The following is an 18573-nucleotide window of genomic DNA, read 5'->3' on the forward strand; positions in this document are numbered from 1 at the left end:
CAATTCTGCCCCTGTTCCCTGGGACAAGGAAGGAAGGTGTGAGTGTGTGGTCACACTCATGTGTCACAGGCTATCAAAGCAGGAATCTGACAACATTCTTTGAAGAGATAAAGTTTCAGCAGCCCTAGATCGGGCTCCACCTCCAAACCCACTTCCGAGTCTTCTCAGCCACCCCACTCCTACACCAAACCACCTTCTGAACACAGAAGTGAGCTAGAGCCAGGCCACGTGCCTCCCCAACCTTCGGAAACCTAGAAAGCACATTCCAGAGAACCTTGGTTACTACTTCACCTAAATGACTCCCAGGCAAGTCAAAGCACTCCTGTGATGCTATCAGAGTCTGCCTCACTTCCTTGTAGAGATTTCACTCTGCACCACACCTTTCACATAAACCCTACTGTAAACGCACACCCTCAGGCTGGGGAGAGTGCACCCTGTGTGTGTACACGAAGGGCCCACTGTGGCCCAAACTGTCCACTGGAGATCTGGCAGCTCTGAGGAGCTGAATCCTTCTCTGTGGTACCGTTCTAAATCACCCACGGAGTCGGGCAGGTAGAAGCCCAAGATGAACACCAAGAGCTCATGACCCTAACCTGCCACAGCAGCTGTCCTAGGGTGACACAGCTGCGCGTGCAGGCTGAGGAGGAGCTTGCTACTGGAAAGCTCCACCTCACGGTCAGGTGGGAGGGCGGTGCTTTCTCATTCTCCTCCTTTCAGCTCCAGAAGAAAGGCTCCCCACTGCTCACATGCCAAGGACCAAGGGAAAGGTCCCAAGCAGTCACCCAGTGACGCCTGGCCGTCGGCAGCAAGGGCTCTCAGCAGAGTGACCGAGCCATTGGCGTGGTACTAGCACTGCTTCCTATCTGGGCTGCAGGTGGGGTGATGGGGCCCCGAAGGAGAAGGGTGGCAAGTGGCAGAGAAGCCCAGCCGCTCTGCTCTCTCCTCTCTCATCTACACAGCGAGAAGCAAACATGCTACCATGTGTTTGGAGGTTAGAGGGTAAAGAGGAGGAGACAAGTCAGAGTGAGCAGAGAGCTGCCCTCTCTCAGGTCCACTTGGCCATGCAACTGTTGGGAACTTCCTGTTAGACAGCAGGCTCTAAAAGCAGAAATGCTCAAACTAACTCCGGATCCACACAGCACCTCAGGCATCAAGGGTTCACCACTGGTGAAGTTGAACCATCTTACTCTGCCCTGCAGCGTCTGCACCCAGGATGCTGCCAACAGGAGAGCACGGCCCAGAGCCATGATGGGTATCATGGCTCTCCGAGGCTCCAGGACCCAAAAGGAGGGCGGGAAGCCCATGCTGCAGTGATGTTCAGTTCCCCTCAGGGCAAGCACAAAATTGCTTCATAAAAGCAAACACCATGTAAGTATGTTTGCAAAGTTACAGCCATTCCATCCATCTATAGCACTTGTGGCGAACCTACAGCACGCATGCTGCGGCTGGCCACTTGTTATCATTGAAAGCTCTAAAAGGTTCACCATCACTGGACAAAAGGCAGGACTAGAATCAGTGGTCATCAGAGAATAGTAAGTGTATAGAACAGTGGTCTTGAACCCACAGCACGTGTGCCACAGCAGCCGGTTTGTATCAATGAAAGCTCTAAAAGGCTCGCCCATCACTGGTATAGGAAGAGGAATTGTGGGTGTTGGTGCAATTAGTAAAAGCTAACTTCTCATGATGGTGCTTTCTAAAAGCCAAGAGGGAAAATCAGGCAAATCTTTCAGGCAACACAAAGCCCAGGAAAATATACATCACATAGCACATCTTCCTGAGCCCCACGGGGCAGTCCTCTCATTAACCTGCCAAGGATGATTTACACAGGCTACTTTCAGGGAAATTCCCATCATGCTCCTTTCAGGACAAAGCAGGTACCAACTTCAACTACACTAAGGCAACTGTCTTGATTTTCCTTCTTGAAGGTGCAGGTCCTAATGAAGACCGACGGAGTTCAGCTCTCTTCCTCCAACTCTACCTATGGCCTCCTCTGTAAAGCCACACTGCTGACTGCTGCTGCTAATGTGGAACCAAAGCCCCTTGGGGTGTATCCTACAGCCCTGCTACCTCTAAGAAGTGGGCAAGGAAGGAGGCATGCACAGCCCTTCATGGATTTCAAGGGCCCTAAGGTAGGACACTGGATTACCTCCCCACCCGCCACCAGACTGACAGAGCCACATTGGAAGCCAGGACAAGAGCCCTCAGGTTGGCAAGAGGGCCAGCTGTTAATGGCACAATGAATGGCCCTGCAGCCCAATTCCAGCCAGCAGTCACCATTCCGCTCTGTGCCGAGAGACACATACTGGCCCTTGATATACTGGAGTCACCAAGAAAATGGTCCACCTACATAGTTATCCCTCGCAGACCAGCCGGGGTAGAGCTGCATGTGAAGCTGTCGCTCCTTCCGGGCCAGCTCGTAGTACTTTGCTTGCTCTTCTCTGGACAGTGCATGCCACTGGAGGGGACACAGGGTGGAGGAAAGACACGCGAAACGTCACATACCTCCCCACGCCAACTAGCGAGGCATGGGCTCACCTGCAGATATGATGGTGTCCGGCACTAACGGGGGCGCTTGGACAAAACCCGATTTGTCATCTCTAGGGGCGTGGCTGCACTGAATGCCGTTCCAATGTGGAATGACCGTCAGGGTTTCAGAACGTGGCCGAGGGAAAAGGACTCTCCAGGCAATGGGGGACAGGGACACTTTGCCATGGGACCTGCCCCTCCCACAGAGAGGCTGCCTACCCTGCGCCCAAGGATCTGGTTGATGGCTGCACTTTCTTTCAACGTGCACTCAGCCACGACCTTCGCCCTCATCTCCTTCATATACAACATGAACGCATTAAGGGGCTTCTTTATATGGGGCTTCTTCTTTTCTTCCTCCTTTTTGGAGTCCTGATGCTTTCTGGACACAGACAAAAACAGACAGACACAAACAGCCTGATAAACAACCATGCAGTCCAACTTCCCACAAAGCAGAGGCCCACAGCCTGGTCTCCTTCTCACTTAAGCCTCGAAGTTTCGAATGAAAAAGAGTGCTTCCACTTTCAGTCTCCTCCACCCCAGAAAGATGGAACAACAAAAATAGCCTGAGGAGGGAGTGGGGCAAGCAAGAGGTTCTGTAACCACTTCCTCCAGTTTCACTAATAGTTTTCCCAGGCAGAGGGGAAGGCACTGAGGCCTCCACCCTCCAGGCGCTAACTCCAGGGTTAGGGGGCAAGCAAGCTCTTGCGAATCTCGGTGCACAGGAAAAGGGCTCTGCTCTAACCTTCAGGGGGACAATCAGCGAAGCCCACCACTGTGCACTCCGAGCCCGTCTAGAGCCAGCTGTTTGCTGCAGGCACTGTGGCAGCCCCCGAAGCTGGCTTTGCTACACACTGTGGTTCTGAGGGAAGAGGGGGCCGGGGTGGCACTTACGAGCTGTGGAGTGAGCCGACGTCACTCTGGGAGGATTCCTGTTTGACTGTTGGGGTGACTATGGCCGGATGGGGAATGCCGGTCGTGTGTAGAGTATGATGTGGTGGGACCATGTGGGGTGGGAACCTAGAAGACAGAAAGCTGTGTAAATTGTCAGAATCAAAATGAATGAATGAGGAGGGATGTGTACACACAATTTAAAAAAGAAAGCAAACAAACAAACAAACAAAAAAACCGAGCACATAACATTCACATGAAAGCAACACAGGGCCTATGAAACCTGTCAGCATTAATTAGCGATAAATTAAACATAATGATTCTCATAATGTCATTAAAGCCAATCTTCCCCTTCGTTATTGCTCCTGACATGAGACATTATGATCTTCAAACATCTTTAGCAAAAGACAAATTCAACTGATGTACTTGGGCGGAAAAATGGGCTTGGCCTGTCTGCTAGAAATCGCATGTCCAGTTTTTTTGGAGGCATTATTATTATTAGTGGCATCTAAGTAAACAATTTCCTAAGGCCTAATCAGCTCCAGAATGAAAGGTGAAATGTTCTGTTGTATATTGACAGCTAAATAAAATATTAACATGGTTGAACTATACATACATTTTTGACAATGCTGTGCTTGCCTCATTAGGCCTCATTCTGTTGATGGAGGGCAATAAAATTTTTATTTTTCTTTTGTCCCTGGGACCATCATTTGACAGGGAGGGGAGAGAATGAGGCAGAAAGATAGGGTAAAATTCATAGTCCCTACTTGGTTCTCATCATTAAGTCATGGATATTTTAAATAAGTTTTGTATCATTTCATAGAAAAACACAATAAAAGCACACACTCAAACGAAGTTTCAAATTTCTGATTCTTTTGTATTTTCTACCGCAAAATTTAGGGCTTTTACATCACTTTTACTTAATATGTTGTCTGCCTTCTACATGAATATCAAAAATTATAAACAAAGAAAAGAATAGTTTGTGTTTTCTCCTCTAAAACCATGCACTTCTGGTAAAGTTCTCCAAAATATATTGTGTCCCTGAACTGACATTTCCAACCATGCAAATTCTCGTGAAATAGAGCTAATTTCAAACTACCCTTGGCCCACCTGCAAACTGACAACTGCATTGGACAAATGGCTTTCACATTTTCTGATTATGCTTGGAGTCCTCATGACTTGTACTGGGTAGGAGGACCCCTTCCCACATGTTAGAGTAGCGCACACTGTTCAGAGGAGCAGGGTGAGGGGCAAAAAGGGCAGAATCTCCCAGAACACAAAACTGCGGCCCTTGCTCCACTCCGGCAAGATTGTGCAGGTGAGCACCCAGGGAGGCTGCCCAGGCAAAAGGGAGCCGGGATCATGGTGAGGGCCACTTCCCAGCAACCCAAACCAGAATGGCCCAGCTGCCATCTGGGGATTAACAATTTACTCTTTCGAGAGCCAATTCCAGTAGGAACTGGAGGTCCCAATGAGACTTATCAACGACAGTTATTTCAAAAGAATCTGGTATTTATTTCCAAGGTTCTTCCCATAAGTGGACTGGACATAGTTTCCATTTAGCCCAAATAATGTAATAAATGTTCATTTGAAAAATGATTTTAAAACTTACAGAAAAAATAGAAACTACACAGATCAACAAAGGCAGAAATACCAATGGATAATGTTGATTTTTATAGGGTCCCTAGAACCCCTGTAAACACCTGACTCAAAAATCCCATCCCGGGCTGGGGATTTAGCTCAGTGGTTCAGGTGCTTGCCTTGCAAGCACAAGGTCCTGAGTTCGATCCCCGGTACCAGAAAACAAACAAACAAACAAAAATCCCATCCCGAGGTGGCCCTGTCCTACAGCTGTCTTTGCAAATGTGAGCCTGTGCTGAGGTTTGGTAGTGATGACGTGGTTTCCTAATAAGAATCACCCAAGTCCTTCCTGGTGTGTGCGTGTGTGTGTGTGTGCGTGTGTGTGTGTGTGTGTGTGTGTGTGTGTAGGGAAGAGGAGGGGAGGGAGGGAGAACAGGAAAGACAGAGGAGAGGGGCAAAGAGAGAAGGAAAAACAAGGAGTGGGGTTGGGCGTGGGAGGAGGGGGATAACCAACCTCCATCCTCTTCCCCTCAAAAAATGGGAAAAAATAAGTGAATCCTGGGAGGCACTCGGGCTCCCAAGTTATGCCCTGTTCCTCCCCACTGCTCAAAGGCCTCAGAGGAAATTTAAGTTGAGAACATGTGTTCTTGGCAGCCTTTGGGTGAAGGGGTGGGTGGAATGGCAGCTTTTACTGTGCCTGACATTCCTCAAATACATATGTTCCCTTCCACAGACTGAGAATATGTACAGACACACGAGGGAGAAGGAAAGAGAAAACCCTGCACGCATGGATACACACACATATACCGGATTCCAGGGAAGGCAAAACGGTTTGAGCACATTTTGGGGTGGGGATAAATTTCTGGTGCAGCCATGAAGGACAAACACTTCTGGGTTCCTCCACCTCTACACATATTTATATGTCTGAAAAGCATACAGCAGAGGAGACTGCACCAATGTGCATGTGGCCTGTCCGCATGCCTCTGCTCAAGAAATTCCTTTCTGCAAGCAACTATTTCATGAAATGCAATAAACACCCTAAAAATTCTAAGCAGCTCATTATATGCCCCCATCTGCTTTTATGGCTCCGAGCCAGAATATAATGATGAACCTTAACTTGTTAAGGACAACTAATTTTTGTTTCTGGCTGTCTCAGGGGCTTCTCTCTTCCTCACTCACACTTTACTTCACTGTTGACACGTTTCTGTTAACTGGATGTCATCTGCCGGCCTTGATTTTATGCACAAGCAGTAGGATGCATTTTCCCGTGCAACAATCCTGCTTTGAGTTGCATTAGGTTTGTCATTATTCTCTCATTTTCCCCCTTGCACTTGTAACATTTCATCTCTTCCTGCCTTATTTTTTGTGAGCCACGGTGCACCCACATTATGGTTTATACATGATCTTGCTCCCTTTGAAGCCGGCAGATTTCAGAGCCCGCTCTCGTCAGGAGAAGAGCCTTGCACCAATTTAGCAGGCTGAGGGCCCGGAGCTCCAACATCTCAATCTAAAGGGGGTCACAGGGTGGCACAAGTGAGTGTCAGCAAGAGCTGTTTAATTGCCAATCTAGGCTTCTCCATGGTGTTTAAAGTATAATGACCCATCACTTAATTCTGAGAAGTCCTGGCCCCACTGCTGAATAGAATGAATATCAAAGGGTGTTCCAGAACAGGGCAAGCTGCCTACATTTGCTATAACTGCCATAAGTATAATAGACCTATACTTCTGTCGCCCCATTACCACAATAATGTATTTAATTTGCTGTATACGCTTTTTAACTAGCTACCTTTCATACGGCCTACCTGGGGAATCAGCTGTCTCCCCCAGCACACACACCTTGAGCCCCTAACCTTTCTTAACACTGCTGCCTTCCTTTCCCCCAGCCCCCCTGCCTACCTATAAATCATCAACTGACCTCCTAATGATAATTCAATCGATAAGCTTAACCTCAATCCCTATCCCACCATTGCGTCACCACTTCCAACCACTGGATGCACCGAGTAAACAAACAGCAGAGGTGATCAGGTGCAGCACAGAAGGGCTGGGACACGGGGAGGGCGAGCTGTGGATCATAAGCAGCTGTCCCCCTGGGAGGCTCCCCATTCGCTCCCGTGCTCTATGAGGCTGTGATGACATTATTTAATGAGCACAACCTTCCTCCTCCCTCTAGACAGTGAATGCAAAAAAGCAGTTTCCTGCCGAGCTAATATTGGTATGGCTTTTGAAATTTAGATGATGCATCCCACAAGAGAAATGGATCTTTATCATTATATAATATCCATGGCATAATTACAAATGCTAGATATGCTGGAGTTTATTTTTCTCAATGGGTGTGATGCTCACTTTCTCCCTCTGCCCAAACTGCTGTTCCAGAAGTGGTAAGAGGCATTGTGACCTGCTTTGCAAGCCTTTCCCTAGTCTCGGTTCCCCATGTTGGCCGAAGAGAATGGGGAACAGGCCGAGGGACAGCATCCTTGCTGTGTAGTGCACGCTAATTTAATTAGGTGCCATCATCAAAATGGATTGGTTGTTTCAGACCATCAGGAAAGTCTAAACCTCCACCGATTTAATTAACTTGACTGAAAATCAGATGAACAGAAAATAAAACTATCATTAGGAGCAATTAGTGACTACTTAAACATACTGCTGCCAACCAGTTTGTAAATAAACTAGCAGTCACTGAAAAATTAGCCAAAATTAATTAGAGGGAACAAAACAAGAACATGGGGAGTGTATGTTGTATATACGTGCTTAAATATAAATGTATATGAATGTATATACACATACTTTTTCTTTAAACCTTGCAAAGATTTAGAGCTGCACAGGCCAATATGGTAGCCTCCAGGTACATGTGGTTATTGTGATGTGCTGTGAGCATAAGGTACATATCAGATTATAAAAACCAACTATGAAAAAGGGTAAAATTCCATTAATAGTTGTTGCACAGTGATACCATGTTGAAATGATAGTATTTTGGCCATACTGGACCGAACTGAGTAAAACATGTCATTGAAAGCAATTTCATCTTTTTCTCTTTGACCTTTTTAAAAGAGTGCAGTTAGAAAACATCAAAGTCCCCGCATGGTTCACATTAGGTTTCTCCTGGACAGTGCTACTTGGGGGGTTTGGCGGGGGGGGGGGGGCCTGCCTGGCTTTCTGGTTGACCCTCAATCAGAAACTGAATTCTGCAAAGATAAATAATCTTTCCTCAAACCATTTGTATCATAATACCCCCTCTTTTCTTATCCAGTACAGGATAACAGGGAAATGACACTTTAAAAAGCTCCACATGTCCTTCCTAATTGCTTTTTCTTACCTTTCTGAAAATATACTGCTTCACCGATTGGCTCATAAAAATCCAACCTAGGAAGGCATCATTTACCTTGAAAGATCAGGCAAGTGTTCAGTATTTTCTAGGAGCAAAGCCTATGCCACATCAGCTTTGAACTATTCAAACCTCATGGAGCCACAGGCTCTGGGTGGCCTGATGCCCAGCTAGAGGACTTTCTGGGAGGTTGAAGGCCTTGGTTCTTGAACTCACCTGGACATGGAAGCGTTGACGGTCAGCGCTGTGGGGTAAGGGTGTCTGAATCCTCCTGTTGTGATTGGGTACACTGGTTGGCCTTGCCTACCAAGAAGGGGTATGAAGTGAGAGACTGGCAACAAGGCTGGGGGTGGGGACAAGGAAAAGAAGAACAGGGAAAAGTTCTCTCTGCATAGTAAGCTTTATTCTCATTTGATCAGAACAAAAATCTTGGGGATTGTACAGGAAGGATCAAAGGGAAGAAACACAGAACAATTTTAATGCCATAAATCTGATAGGAATGGCTAATTAAATTTTATAACCTCTGCTTATGTCAATAGAGACCCTCTCCCCAAGCTGAAACTAGGTGTTTTGTTGTAATAATTAAAGGCGAAGTCTCGCTTGCTTTAATGGAGCCATCACACTAATTGAGGGCTACACATCCAAAGGAAAACAATAATGAATGTAAATTTATACCAAAATAAAGTACAGTGAATCAAAGGACTTCAGTTGCGCTTTGGGCCTCTTTCGGTATTTAGATCTCGGTGAGAAAACATTAAATTAACAGAGCTTAATTTGTAGCCTTTTGTCAAATTAACAAGTGTTGACAAGAGTTACCGGGGGGGAGAGTCCCCAAGAAGAATTGTGGGTAACCAATAGACAATCACACCTCATTACAATAATTAAAAAATACAGCAACATGCAAAATAGCATCCTCATGAAAGACACACAAGTTTTCCTGACAGAGGGCTGTCTGAGTTGGCTATTCTTTTTTATCTAGGCTGTGGTGTCTCCCCATTAGCCAAATGGGGCAAATGACGACTGAGAACTGTCAAGGGGTGGCCCCATCTACTGAGGAAGAAATGAGTCTCAAGCTCATGCTCATGTCTAGCCTATCAAACAAACAAAAATAAAAGAAGCCCAAGAAAAAGAAGATGCACCCAGGACTGGTATTTGGTACAAGTACAGTATTATCCAATCTGGGTGGTTTTGTTTTTTTGGGTTTTTTTTTTCCTGTTTACCTAGAAAAGTAAGAGGAAAGTTGGGGAGTAGACCACACTCCAAAATTTTATCTTCCTTAAGGGTATGAAAGGCTGTCTTCCCAAAGATTGGTATTTTAGTGTTTTACTCAGATTTATTTATTTCAGCCTGTGACAAATTGTCCTGTGTTTTCTAGATGAGAGATCGCTTGACAAACATGGAGAAATATATACACAGAAACAATCACAAAATATATTACATGCATGCTTGTGGACACACAGTGTGCATGTGTGCACGTACATACACACTCCTCACATGGCATGCTCATGCATTAAAGGCCTTTCTGCTGTGACTTTAAATCAAATTGTATCTGTAAGGTGTAGAAGGCAGTCAAATTATCTAGACAGGCAGAAAGGCCCTGAATGACACGCCACAGTGAGGCTGCCAGCTGTCCCACCCACATTTCATAGTCGGGCAAAACATTCGACATGCAAAGAATCTCAGAGAGGTGCTGGCTAAATAACGCGAGATTTTCAACAGACGAAACTTCCCACTGTCAGCTTTGGGAGTAATGTCAGGGTAGGACTGGGGCTCAGAGAGAATAACCCCACTCCTACCTTGGGATTTCACACCTAGGTTGCTCCTAGTCCCACTTCCCTCCCCCTACACAGGCAACACCTAAAAGGGAGGACTCCGCCCAGTGACACAATGCCAGTTTGGGCTGCCCTGGGCAGAAGAGCCAGGACCAGCTTCCCTTTGGAGAAGCAATTCTCCAAGTATCTTAAAGGCATCTCTGTCCAGAGTCTTTGGGCTCTGGATGTCAAGTATCACCCATAATTCATCGGAATGGCTCTAGATTCCTCCACATTCCCATCTTGGCAGCAGCTCCCCCATGCCCGGCACTAGTCCTGTTCTCAAACACACACACACATGCACAGACTAAATAATAAGCATGCCCACGTACGAACAAAAAGGAAATTAAAAAATGGAGCTCCTTACTGTGGTACTAACCATCCTAGCGGATGGGGGATTTGTCCTACGGTGCCGGGCGACAGTGGGTAATATGGAGATATATCTGGAGGGTGTGGAGGCCGTGGGATTCCTGGAAAAAGAAGCAGCATTTTAGGGACGCAGAAGGGAGAGAAAGGAAGAGCAGCTGTGGGAGGCAGAAATAGAGAGAGGAGAAGAAGAAGCATCTCTTCTGGAATCCTTGCATGAGCTCATTCATGGCTCTGACCTTCAGAGGTGTCCCTAGCTCGTTTTTATTCTCATTTTTTGCTCACAGCCTCAAGTCAAATTATCAGTTATCTCCTTCTAGATGGACTGGTATACTGGCTCCACTCAGACAGGCTTGGAAATGCCACCTTGGCTATCCTGGTTTCATTATACTTGTTGTGATTATGTGAAGTTAAAAAAAAGTCTGAAGTGCTTGGCACGTAGTAGGTGAACAAGTAATACAAATTCCTTTGCCCTTAGCACTTGTCCCTCACCCCTTCTAATTTCCCTGACTTATCTACATGAGAGTTACTCCTCTGATCCCCTCTGTTACACCTTTTGGTTATGGCTAGGAAAGTTTTCCTGCTTTCTTTCCAAAGAGGTACCTCCTCCAGAGAAGATGAGCTGCAGAACTACTGCACGCCATCTGGCGTCTTCTCCGTGGGACAGCTGGGGCTGCACAGGCAGGGAGATGCAGGAGGCCTGATGTGTTCGGCTCTGGAAGCCTAACTAGGATGGCACCGCCTGGGGCACTGGCCCCGCTTGCTGCCTGGACACCTTGTGGACCATGGGGCCAAGAACCTGCCCACTGCATAAACCCCACCACACTCTTCCTATTCTTGAGGAGCACATCCCGCCCCCGATGCTCAGGGAGCAGGAGTGCTAGGAGTGAATCTCACAGAGAGGAACTGCAGGGAACACTGGAAGGAACCGGCTGCATGCTCACGATGAAAACTAGTTCATTTTTTAAAAATTCATTCCGGAAGTTTTTAATCTGTACATTAAGTCTCCCTGGGTGACATTTTCATGCAGACATTGCTTTCTCTCTATTAAAAAAACCAAACAGATTAGCTGGGCTTGGACCCTACACTGAGCCATTTGCACACTTGAAAGAATGTTCACAGAGGAAAAGTAAACAGTCCACAGACGTTAATCATATGTTTTACGATAACCATTTAAAAGCTATTCCCTGTACTGCCGTCATTTCAATGAAACGCTGTGGCTACCGTTCACTTGCAGAGCCTGGGGGTGGGGGCTGCAAGGCCTGGCCACCTCCTCCAGCCAAGAAGCACCAGGCTGGGCCCTCACCAGCACCAAGGGGGCTCACAGCCAAGTCAGGCCAATGTACGTGTGGCTTCGCTGGGGGCAACGAAGGCCGTCCGTCTCCTCCAGGCAGCCCACCTCAACCTACGCCAACACCTCCCCGACAAGGGCCACGGAACGCGCACTATAAAGCATCCTTCCAACCAACGAGCTGGACAGAGAAGCCCCTGGCCAGCAGAACGCCCAGCCTCAAAGAAACACACCAGCGTTGGCCGTTCTCCCAAGACCACCCCACCTGGCTGCCTGCGGTCTTGGACCTGGCTGCACGGAGGCCTACAAGTAACCTGGGCGCATTGGTGGTTCTGGGACAAAATGATGCAGCTTCCCTGGGCTCCAGCTTCCTATCTGTAAAATGGGCTTGACAATACCCGCTACCGGAGGGGAGAAGACCCCAAATGCACTAGCAAGTGCTTGGCACCAGCAAGTCCCGGGCAGGTGATCAGAGCTCACAGACGCCATGCAGTTAGGCGTCTTATCCTCCTGAGAGGCTGAGAAGGAGCCGTGAAGATGCTTCAAGTCTGTTTGGGATTCTTAGCGGTACAGTCACTCCTGAGAAAGGGACTCACAGCCAGGCTCTCACAACAGCCCCCTGCAGGGGTGCTCAGAGCTCTAAGAAGCTCCTCATGCCTTCCCACGGATTTCTTCACGGGCAGGAGGACAGCTGCACCCTCACCAGGCTTCGGCCTTCCCAGAGAGCTCCCGTTCCGGCCACCAGGAGGGGCACTGTATCCCTCTACCACTGTTCCATCCGCTCCCCGCCCACCTGAACCTACCTGTTTTGGGGTCTACGTCGGCTGGTAAGTGTGGAGGGGGGTTTCCGGGGGTGAAGTGCTCATTGCTGTAGGTGATGAGAGGCGTGAGCGGGTGGACATGGTGAGGGTGCTGCACCACCGGCACTTTGTTCGACTGCGGGAGGCAAAGAAGAGAGGCCTCGTCAGTCCAGCAGCGCCAGACTGCAGGGCTCGGCCCATGGCCCCGCCACCCACTCCCACCTTGGCTGTGTGAGCGGCACTCACGTCTGCCTGCACCTCGGCTCCCCAGTCCATTTAAAAGTAAGAGACAGTTTTAAGATGGCACTCCGTGTTGTCGTGCTTCCGTTTGCACCTCCCCACTGAGCTTGGCTTTTCAAATGCCTCCTCTGTTACCGCCCATCATGGAGCCTGAGTGTGCACTTTTCCCAACCGCAGGTGAGTCGGAAGTGGGACTTTAATCTCCCAGGCCCACTGCACTCCTGCACACAGGCGGCAAACTCCTACCTCAACGACCCGTAGTGGGACCTCTAGGAGGCAGGCAGGCTTCCCGGGGCCAAGCCAGGAAAATATTCATTTACAAGAAACCCGGCAGGGCCGGGATCCCACCCAGCCAGCCTCCCTCTCCGCCCCAACCCCTCCTTGGCTCAGGAACAGTGGGCAAGCTGTGGCCCTGCACAGACAGGAGGAAAAGCCCCACCACACGGGCAGCTCCGGGCTTGGGGTGGGAGTGTGAACTTTACCAGAAAGCTCTAAACTGCTTGGCAAGCACCTGCATATTTTATGCAGATTACAGCAGCCCGGATTCATTAGGAATTTCATTAGGAAGTCATCAGGGACCACTAATAAATTAACTGGATGATGATGAATTGGGCTAATAAAAGGCGTGCATTTTAGAAGTGGGCAGTGCTAGCAAACAAACTACAAGTAGTTTCATGTTTGGGCAGGGTAGATCAATGGAGGGAAACAAAGAGGAAAAGAAGCATTTTAAATATGTTTCCAGTTGCCACCTCTAGGCTTTTCCAATCACTTTCCTCTTCCCCTACCCGGGCTCAGTGCAGTCCCCTCCCTCTACGCTGTGCTATAACTCAGCCCAGCAAGATCACAAAGAAAAAATTAAGCTGAAACAAGCGAACTACTGGGCCATTTACTGAGAGTAATCCAATTGCAAAAAACCCTATTCCCAGTAGAGGATTTTCACTAAAATCCTACAACAGGGACATTTAACCAGATTAGGTACCAGGGAAGATAAAGAGGCTAGTATTAGATGATGAATGGATTAGAGTCAAGTTTCATTTTAGAACGTGTCTTCATTTCCTTTTATTACTTTTAGGAAGGCACAACTTGCATTAACATCAAGGCAAAGGACTTGCATTAAAAGAAAAGAAGTCAGGTTCTAGTGCTGCCCACTAGCGCCTCTGGAGTTCAGAGACCACTGAGCAGTTAGTTCTCTTGTCTTTTTTTTTTTTTTTTTTTTAAAGTGGGAAAGGAAGGGATATACTAATACGGAAGGCTACTTTTTAACCACGGCTAATTGTGGAGAAGGCATCTTTTAAAGGTGTTTCTAACCTTTCATGGTTACTCTTGTAAAGAAAAATATGGTCTCCTAGATGATCTAGACAGAACTACAGAAAAGGAACACATTCTAATGGCCTGGTGCGCCAATTCCCATACACAACGGTCCTCTTTCAGAGAAAAAGGGTAGCTAGTTACTCACAGAGGGTTGGTCACCATTGTGCAATTAAAATAATTAAGTTAAAAGACACCAAAGCAGAGGGAGCTTCAGAAATCAGAAAGTTTTTCTTAGGCAGTGGGCAGGCCATGTCCATCAGGCCACAGGGCTGCCTGCTGAGCCCGGGCCAGGGGCAGCAGCTCATGGCGGACATGGACTAAGGATCGTTTAGAGAACACTTCCGCTTAGGGCTTGAGAAGGAAAGAATAATTTGGCTCCCACAGTGGTGGGAAAAGAGAAAAAGAGGGAAGGGGAAGGAGATAGAGGGAGAGGGAGAGAGGGGGGAGGGAGGGGGAGAGAGAGAGAGAGAGAGAGAGAGAGAGAGAGAGAGAGAGAGAGAGAGAGAGAGAGAGAGACTCCACTTTCCAGAAGTTTGTTTGGTTGGAAAGATACATATCCTTTAACATGAAAAGAAAGCAGGCCTCAAAGGAGAGAAGACTATTGCCAAAGGGTCAGAGGACTGATCAGGCCCACAGGAGCAGGGTGGCTGGAAGCAGTGGCCACAAGCAAGCGTGCAGCACCTGTCCTGGAGACAGGAAGGGCCGGGGATGGGCAGCGGAACCAGTGCTTAGCAATTCTGGCAGAGTAAAGCATCTCGCTGGATCCAGCTGGTCACTAGCTCAGATCCCCAGTCCCCAGAAATCTCCACAGGAGCCTCACTCAGTAGTGGGGCTCAGGATTGAGCCCTGGGCCTGTGAGGGAGCTGCGGAGCTGGGTGTTTTCCTCTGCCCAGAGTGGGGAGCCCCAGGCCGGAGACCCACATGGTCACAAGCTGGGAGACCTGAGTTCCAAGCAGGGGTCATGACCTAGTTCTCAGAGAACCCGTGGGGAGGGCCGAGGGTATGGTGGTGCAGAGGTGGGGCAGCATAGAAGCACCAGTCCCAAGCTACCTTCCAGACAGGACTAACGGGGCAGGGGGTGCCTCTTTCTCTACTCGTACAGAAAAAGATGAAGACAGCATTTGAGCAATAGTAGGGTGCGTGTGGGGTGTAAAAGTCCATTCTCTGTCTTCCTGTCAGATGCGCATATAAGGGGGATTTTAACAAAAGTCAGAGCTTTGTGGTATCCGCCCCTGCCCGTGTTACTCTGCGTACCTGAGCCTGGCCAACTCGATTCTTTCCTGTCCAGGCAAGGCTCTGCAGAATGGTGAAGGGGGCTGGAAGGGCGGGAAGGGATGGGAAGTTTTAAGTGCTTCCTGGTTTTGGAGGGGAAAAGGGGGAGTCCTACTAGGACATGGTCCTCCTTTCTAACTCTGACTGACCACCAGGCAGGTCTGCTCACGTTGCCTGGTTCCCAGGCAGGTCTGCTCACGTTGCCTGGTTCCCAGGCTAGAAGGGGTAACTCTGGTCATACCTTCCAAACGCAGGGTCTGTGGGCTGCTCCACCTGACCTGTCCATACCTGGACTGCTTTGATCATGGAAAGATTTTCTTCTTGCAAATGCCTGTGTGCCTCTAGCCAGAGATCCTGTGGTCCTTTCTTTCCTCACCTTGTCCTGCCCTTTGCTGGGGTGAGATGTGTTCCTTTTTGGCCCCACTATACCTAAGTTCCTTAAGGAAGGGTTGTATCTTCTAGAACTTTGCGTCACTTGCAATGCCCAGCCTGTGAGAGTGGTGAGCACAATCTCAGAAAATGCATGAAAACCACCAAATCACAACTGCAAGGGCTAGAAGAGTAGGCCAGAGACAATCTCATGAACTGGTTCCAAGTAAACACTGGGCTCTTTCAGCTCTGTCTACTCAGAAGCAGAGATTAGGGTGTGTGAGTGAGTGTGAGTGTGTGTGTCTCTGTGTGTGTTTAAAAACCACCTGTCAGCCCTGGTATAAATGCCATCTCAGCTGCTTTAGAAAGGTTTTAGAACACAAAGGGACCAAGGATATGAACTCAAGGAAGACTTAGGTATGAATCCCCCCCCCCACTTTCCCTACCTCCCTCCTGTTTCTGTCTCTATAAATTCCAGGTGAGAATCATGTCTACCTGGTAAGGTTGTTGTGAAAACTGAAAGAGATCACGGTGCCACATATTCCATTTAGTTCCTGGCATATTGCTAAACATGAAATACAAAGAAACTCTGCAAACACAATCCAATGACCATGAATGAAGATGAAGTAGCTACATTTCTTGTCTCTTCCCATTAAACAGAGGTCAGCCTGCTGCGCAAGCGCAAGGTCCAGAGTTCGATCCCTGGTACCAAAACAAAACAAACAAAAAACAGAAGCCAATGTTCAAGGCAAATGACTGGAACACAAAACCTGGCACCTGTTAGGTAACTACTTTACCTAAATATATCTTCAAAACTACAGGGGGCCACAAAACCAGTAACTAATGCTCAAGATCACAGTAGTGATAGTCAAGGGGCACTCCGTGAAGAGCCTAAGTTATTAATATTTAACCCTTGGAGAATGAGTAAAACTATGAATCTATGAGGCACCAAAAAATCAAGCATCCATAAAATATTCCAAATAACTTTAAAACTATGATGCCACCGTGCCCATGTATCCCCCACACGGTCATCAGCTGCAACCTACCCAGGGCAGGGGCTGACCACGGCCATGGCCACAAAACTGTCACCCCCCGCACAGCTCAGGGCCGCCCCGCTTAGCGCAGCCGGCCACATGCAGCCCCTGTGATGAGCAGGAGGTGTTGAAACCTCCTCACAGCGCCCCTGGAAAGCAGCTGGCCTCTGTGACCACGTCCAGGTGAGGAAAGGCCTCCCAACTCACACACCTCGGAGAGTGGTGTGTCCAGGCCCAGGAGCCCCCGCCGTCTGCCTACACACCCTGCTTTCGGGGTCTGCAAAGACAAGTTATAGGGCAGAGCACCTGCCATGCTGATGGAGAGATCGCCTGAGGAGGACCCCCCAGAGTTGCATCTAGTCCTCAAACCCCCACTGCCCACCCTCTGGCTACTCCAGCCCCAAATCCAAATCAGGAGCAGCCCGGGCTCCCTGACTGCACCAGGCACACCCTCACCATAGTGCACTGAGTATTTTTAGCAGCGTTTTTACAGCATTTGGCTGGTTATGGGAAGGGCTGGGGGAAGGGGTTAAGACATTTAATAGGCTGTCTCTGGTTCCCAAATACAAACACCCAGTATCAGGGCCCAGCAGGATCCTGGTGGTAAAAAACACTCACTGTGGTCAGTTCTGAGTAGAGAAGAAACTACAGAAAAGGCTGAGAAAATGAAGCAAACACTAAATAAAACAACAAAAAAAATCTATTTAAAAGAAGCCAAAATCCTCACCTGACTTCAAATTATTAGAGGTTTATACCTTCTACCTGGAAAAAGTGCTGTTTCCCAAAGCAAAGACCTCCCCCCATTCATTAAGCTCCATGGCTTTCGAGCACTGAATAGTTAAATTATAAAAGAACAGGTTCTTTAGCAGCCCTCAAAGCAAAGCCTTTCCTCCCGGAGTAGTCATGGAACTCCGGTGCGGTGCGGGGCAGCAGGAAAGGGGTGCCCCTGTGGCTGACCTCTGACCTCTGAAGAGCCCTTTAAGTGTAGTGCTCTGCAACTTGCCATGCCACCCTCATGGCGCAGGGCCCACACACCCGTCCACCCGTCGCTCATCAATCGGGACTTGGCAGGTGAAAAACTGAGTCACTTCTGGATCCCTCAGCCAGGCCCCTTGAGCCCTAACCCCTCCACCTTCTATAGCTGGGGAGACCTAAAGAGAATGAAAGCTGGCCATTCACCTCTGCAACCTATTAATCAACAGACACTGAAAACAAGTCCAACCATTGCTGGCCCCGCTCTCCCTAGCAGCCTCCTCTGCAGCGGACCCCTCCCTGTGGCTCTCTCTTTCTGCAGGAGAAAAATGGGGCCAGAAAGTGCCTTTAGGAGCCTAGCACAATAAAACAAAAGCTGCACAGAGGAGCGTTTGTCAGCCTTTTGCCCTCCACAGCATGGAGACGGAAGGTCTTCAGCGGTCTTAAATTACCCGCCCTCCCAGGGATGGAAACTGGCTTTAGGAAGGGACACCATTCACTCCCGGTTTACACAAAAAATGGGTTTACAGTTTATCCGTGCCTATTTCCAGATGCAGTGCACCACAGCTGCTGTGAGCCCAGGGGCAACTAGTAAAATGTTAATAGGTGGCTCACGGTGTGGGCCATGAAGAGCTGGTGAAGAGGAGGGGCTGGGGTAATGTGAAGGAGAGGGGCTGCTGCTTCTTAGTCACCCACAACTCTCTGGTGACTCAACTGCTACACTACTGTGTTTCGCACCACAGGGAGGTGGAATGGCCAGCCAAGGTAACCGCCTGCCTCAACAACC

At 48.5% G+C, this 18573-nt stretch overlaps 1 protein-coding gene across 49 annotated transcripts in view; it reads right to left on the reverse strand.

Annotated features, from left to right (window-relative positions):
• Tcf7l2 (transcription factor 7 like 2) overlaps positions 1–18573 on the reverse strand; it is a 185139-nt gene that overhangs the window by 11881 nt on the left and 154685 nt on the right. For 22 of the 49 annotated variants that reach the window (XM_013070026.3, XM_013070030.3, XM_013070029.3 and 19 more), the window contains 6 exons: positions 12592–12724; positions 10499–10601; positions 8537–8623; positions 3418–3558; positions 2746–2905; positions 2348–2455 (listed from right to left, as the gene is read on the reverse strand). In XM_013070026.3, coding sequence (XP_012925480.1) covers positions 2348–2455; positions 2746–2905; positions 3418–3558; positions 8537–8623; positions 10499–10601; positions 12592–12724 — 732 coding nt within the window. The remainder of the gene's footprint in view (positions 1–2347; positions 2456–2745; positions 2906–3417; positions 3559–8536; positions 8624–10498; positions 10602–12591; positions 12725–18573) is intronic. The other 27 variants (XM_013070028.3, XM_004838899.4, XM_004838896.4 and 24 more) reach the window with 3 other exon arrangements.

The sequence above is a fragment of the Heterocephalus glaber genome, unplaced genomic scaffold (assembly GCF_053883595.1).
Source record: "Heterocephalus glaber isolate CG9 unplaced genomic scaffold, H.glaber_assembly_v1.0 deba00001497, whole genome shotgun sequence".
NCBI lineage: Eukaryota > Metazoa > Chordata > Mammalia > Rodentia > Bathyergidae > Heterocephalus > Heterocephalus glaber.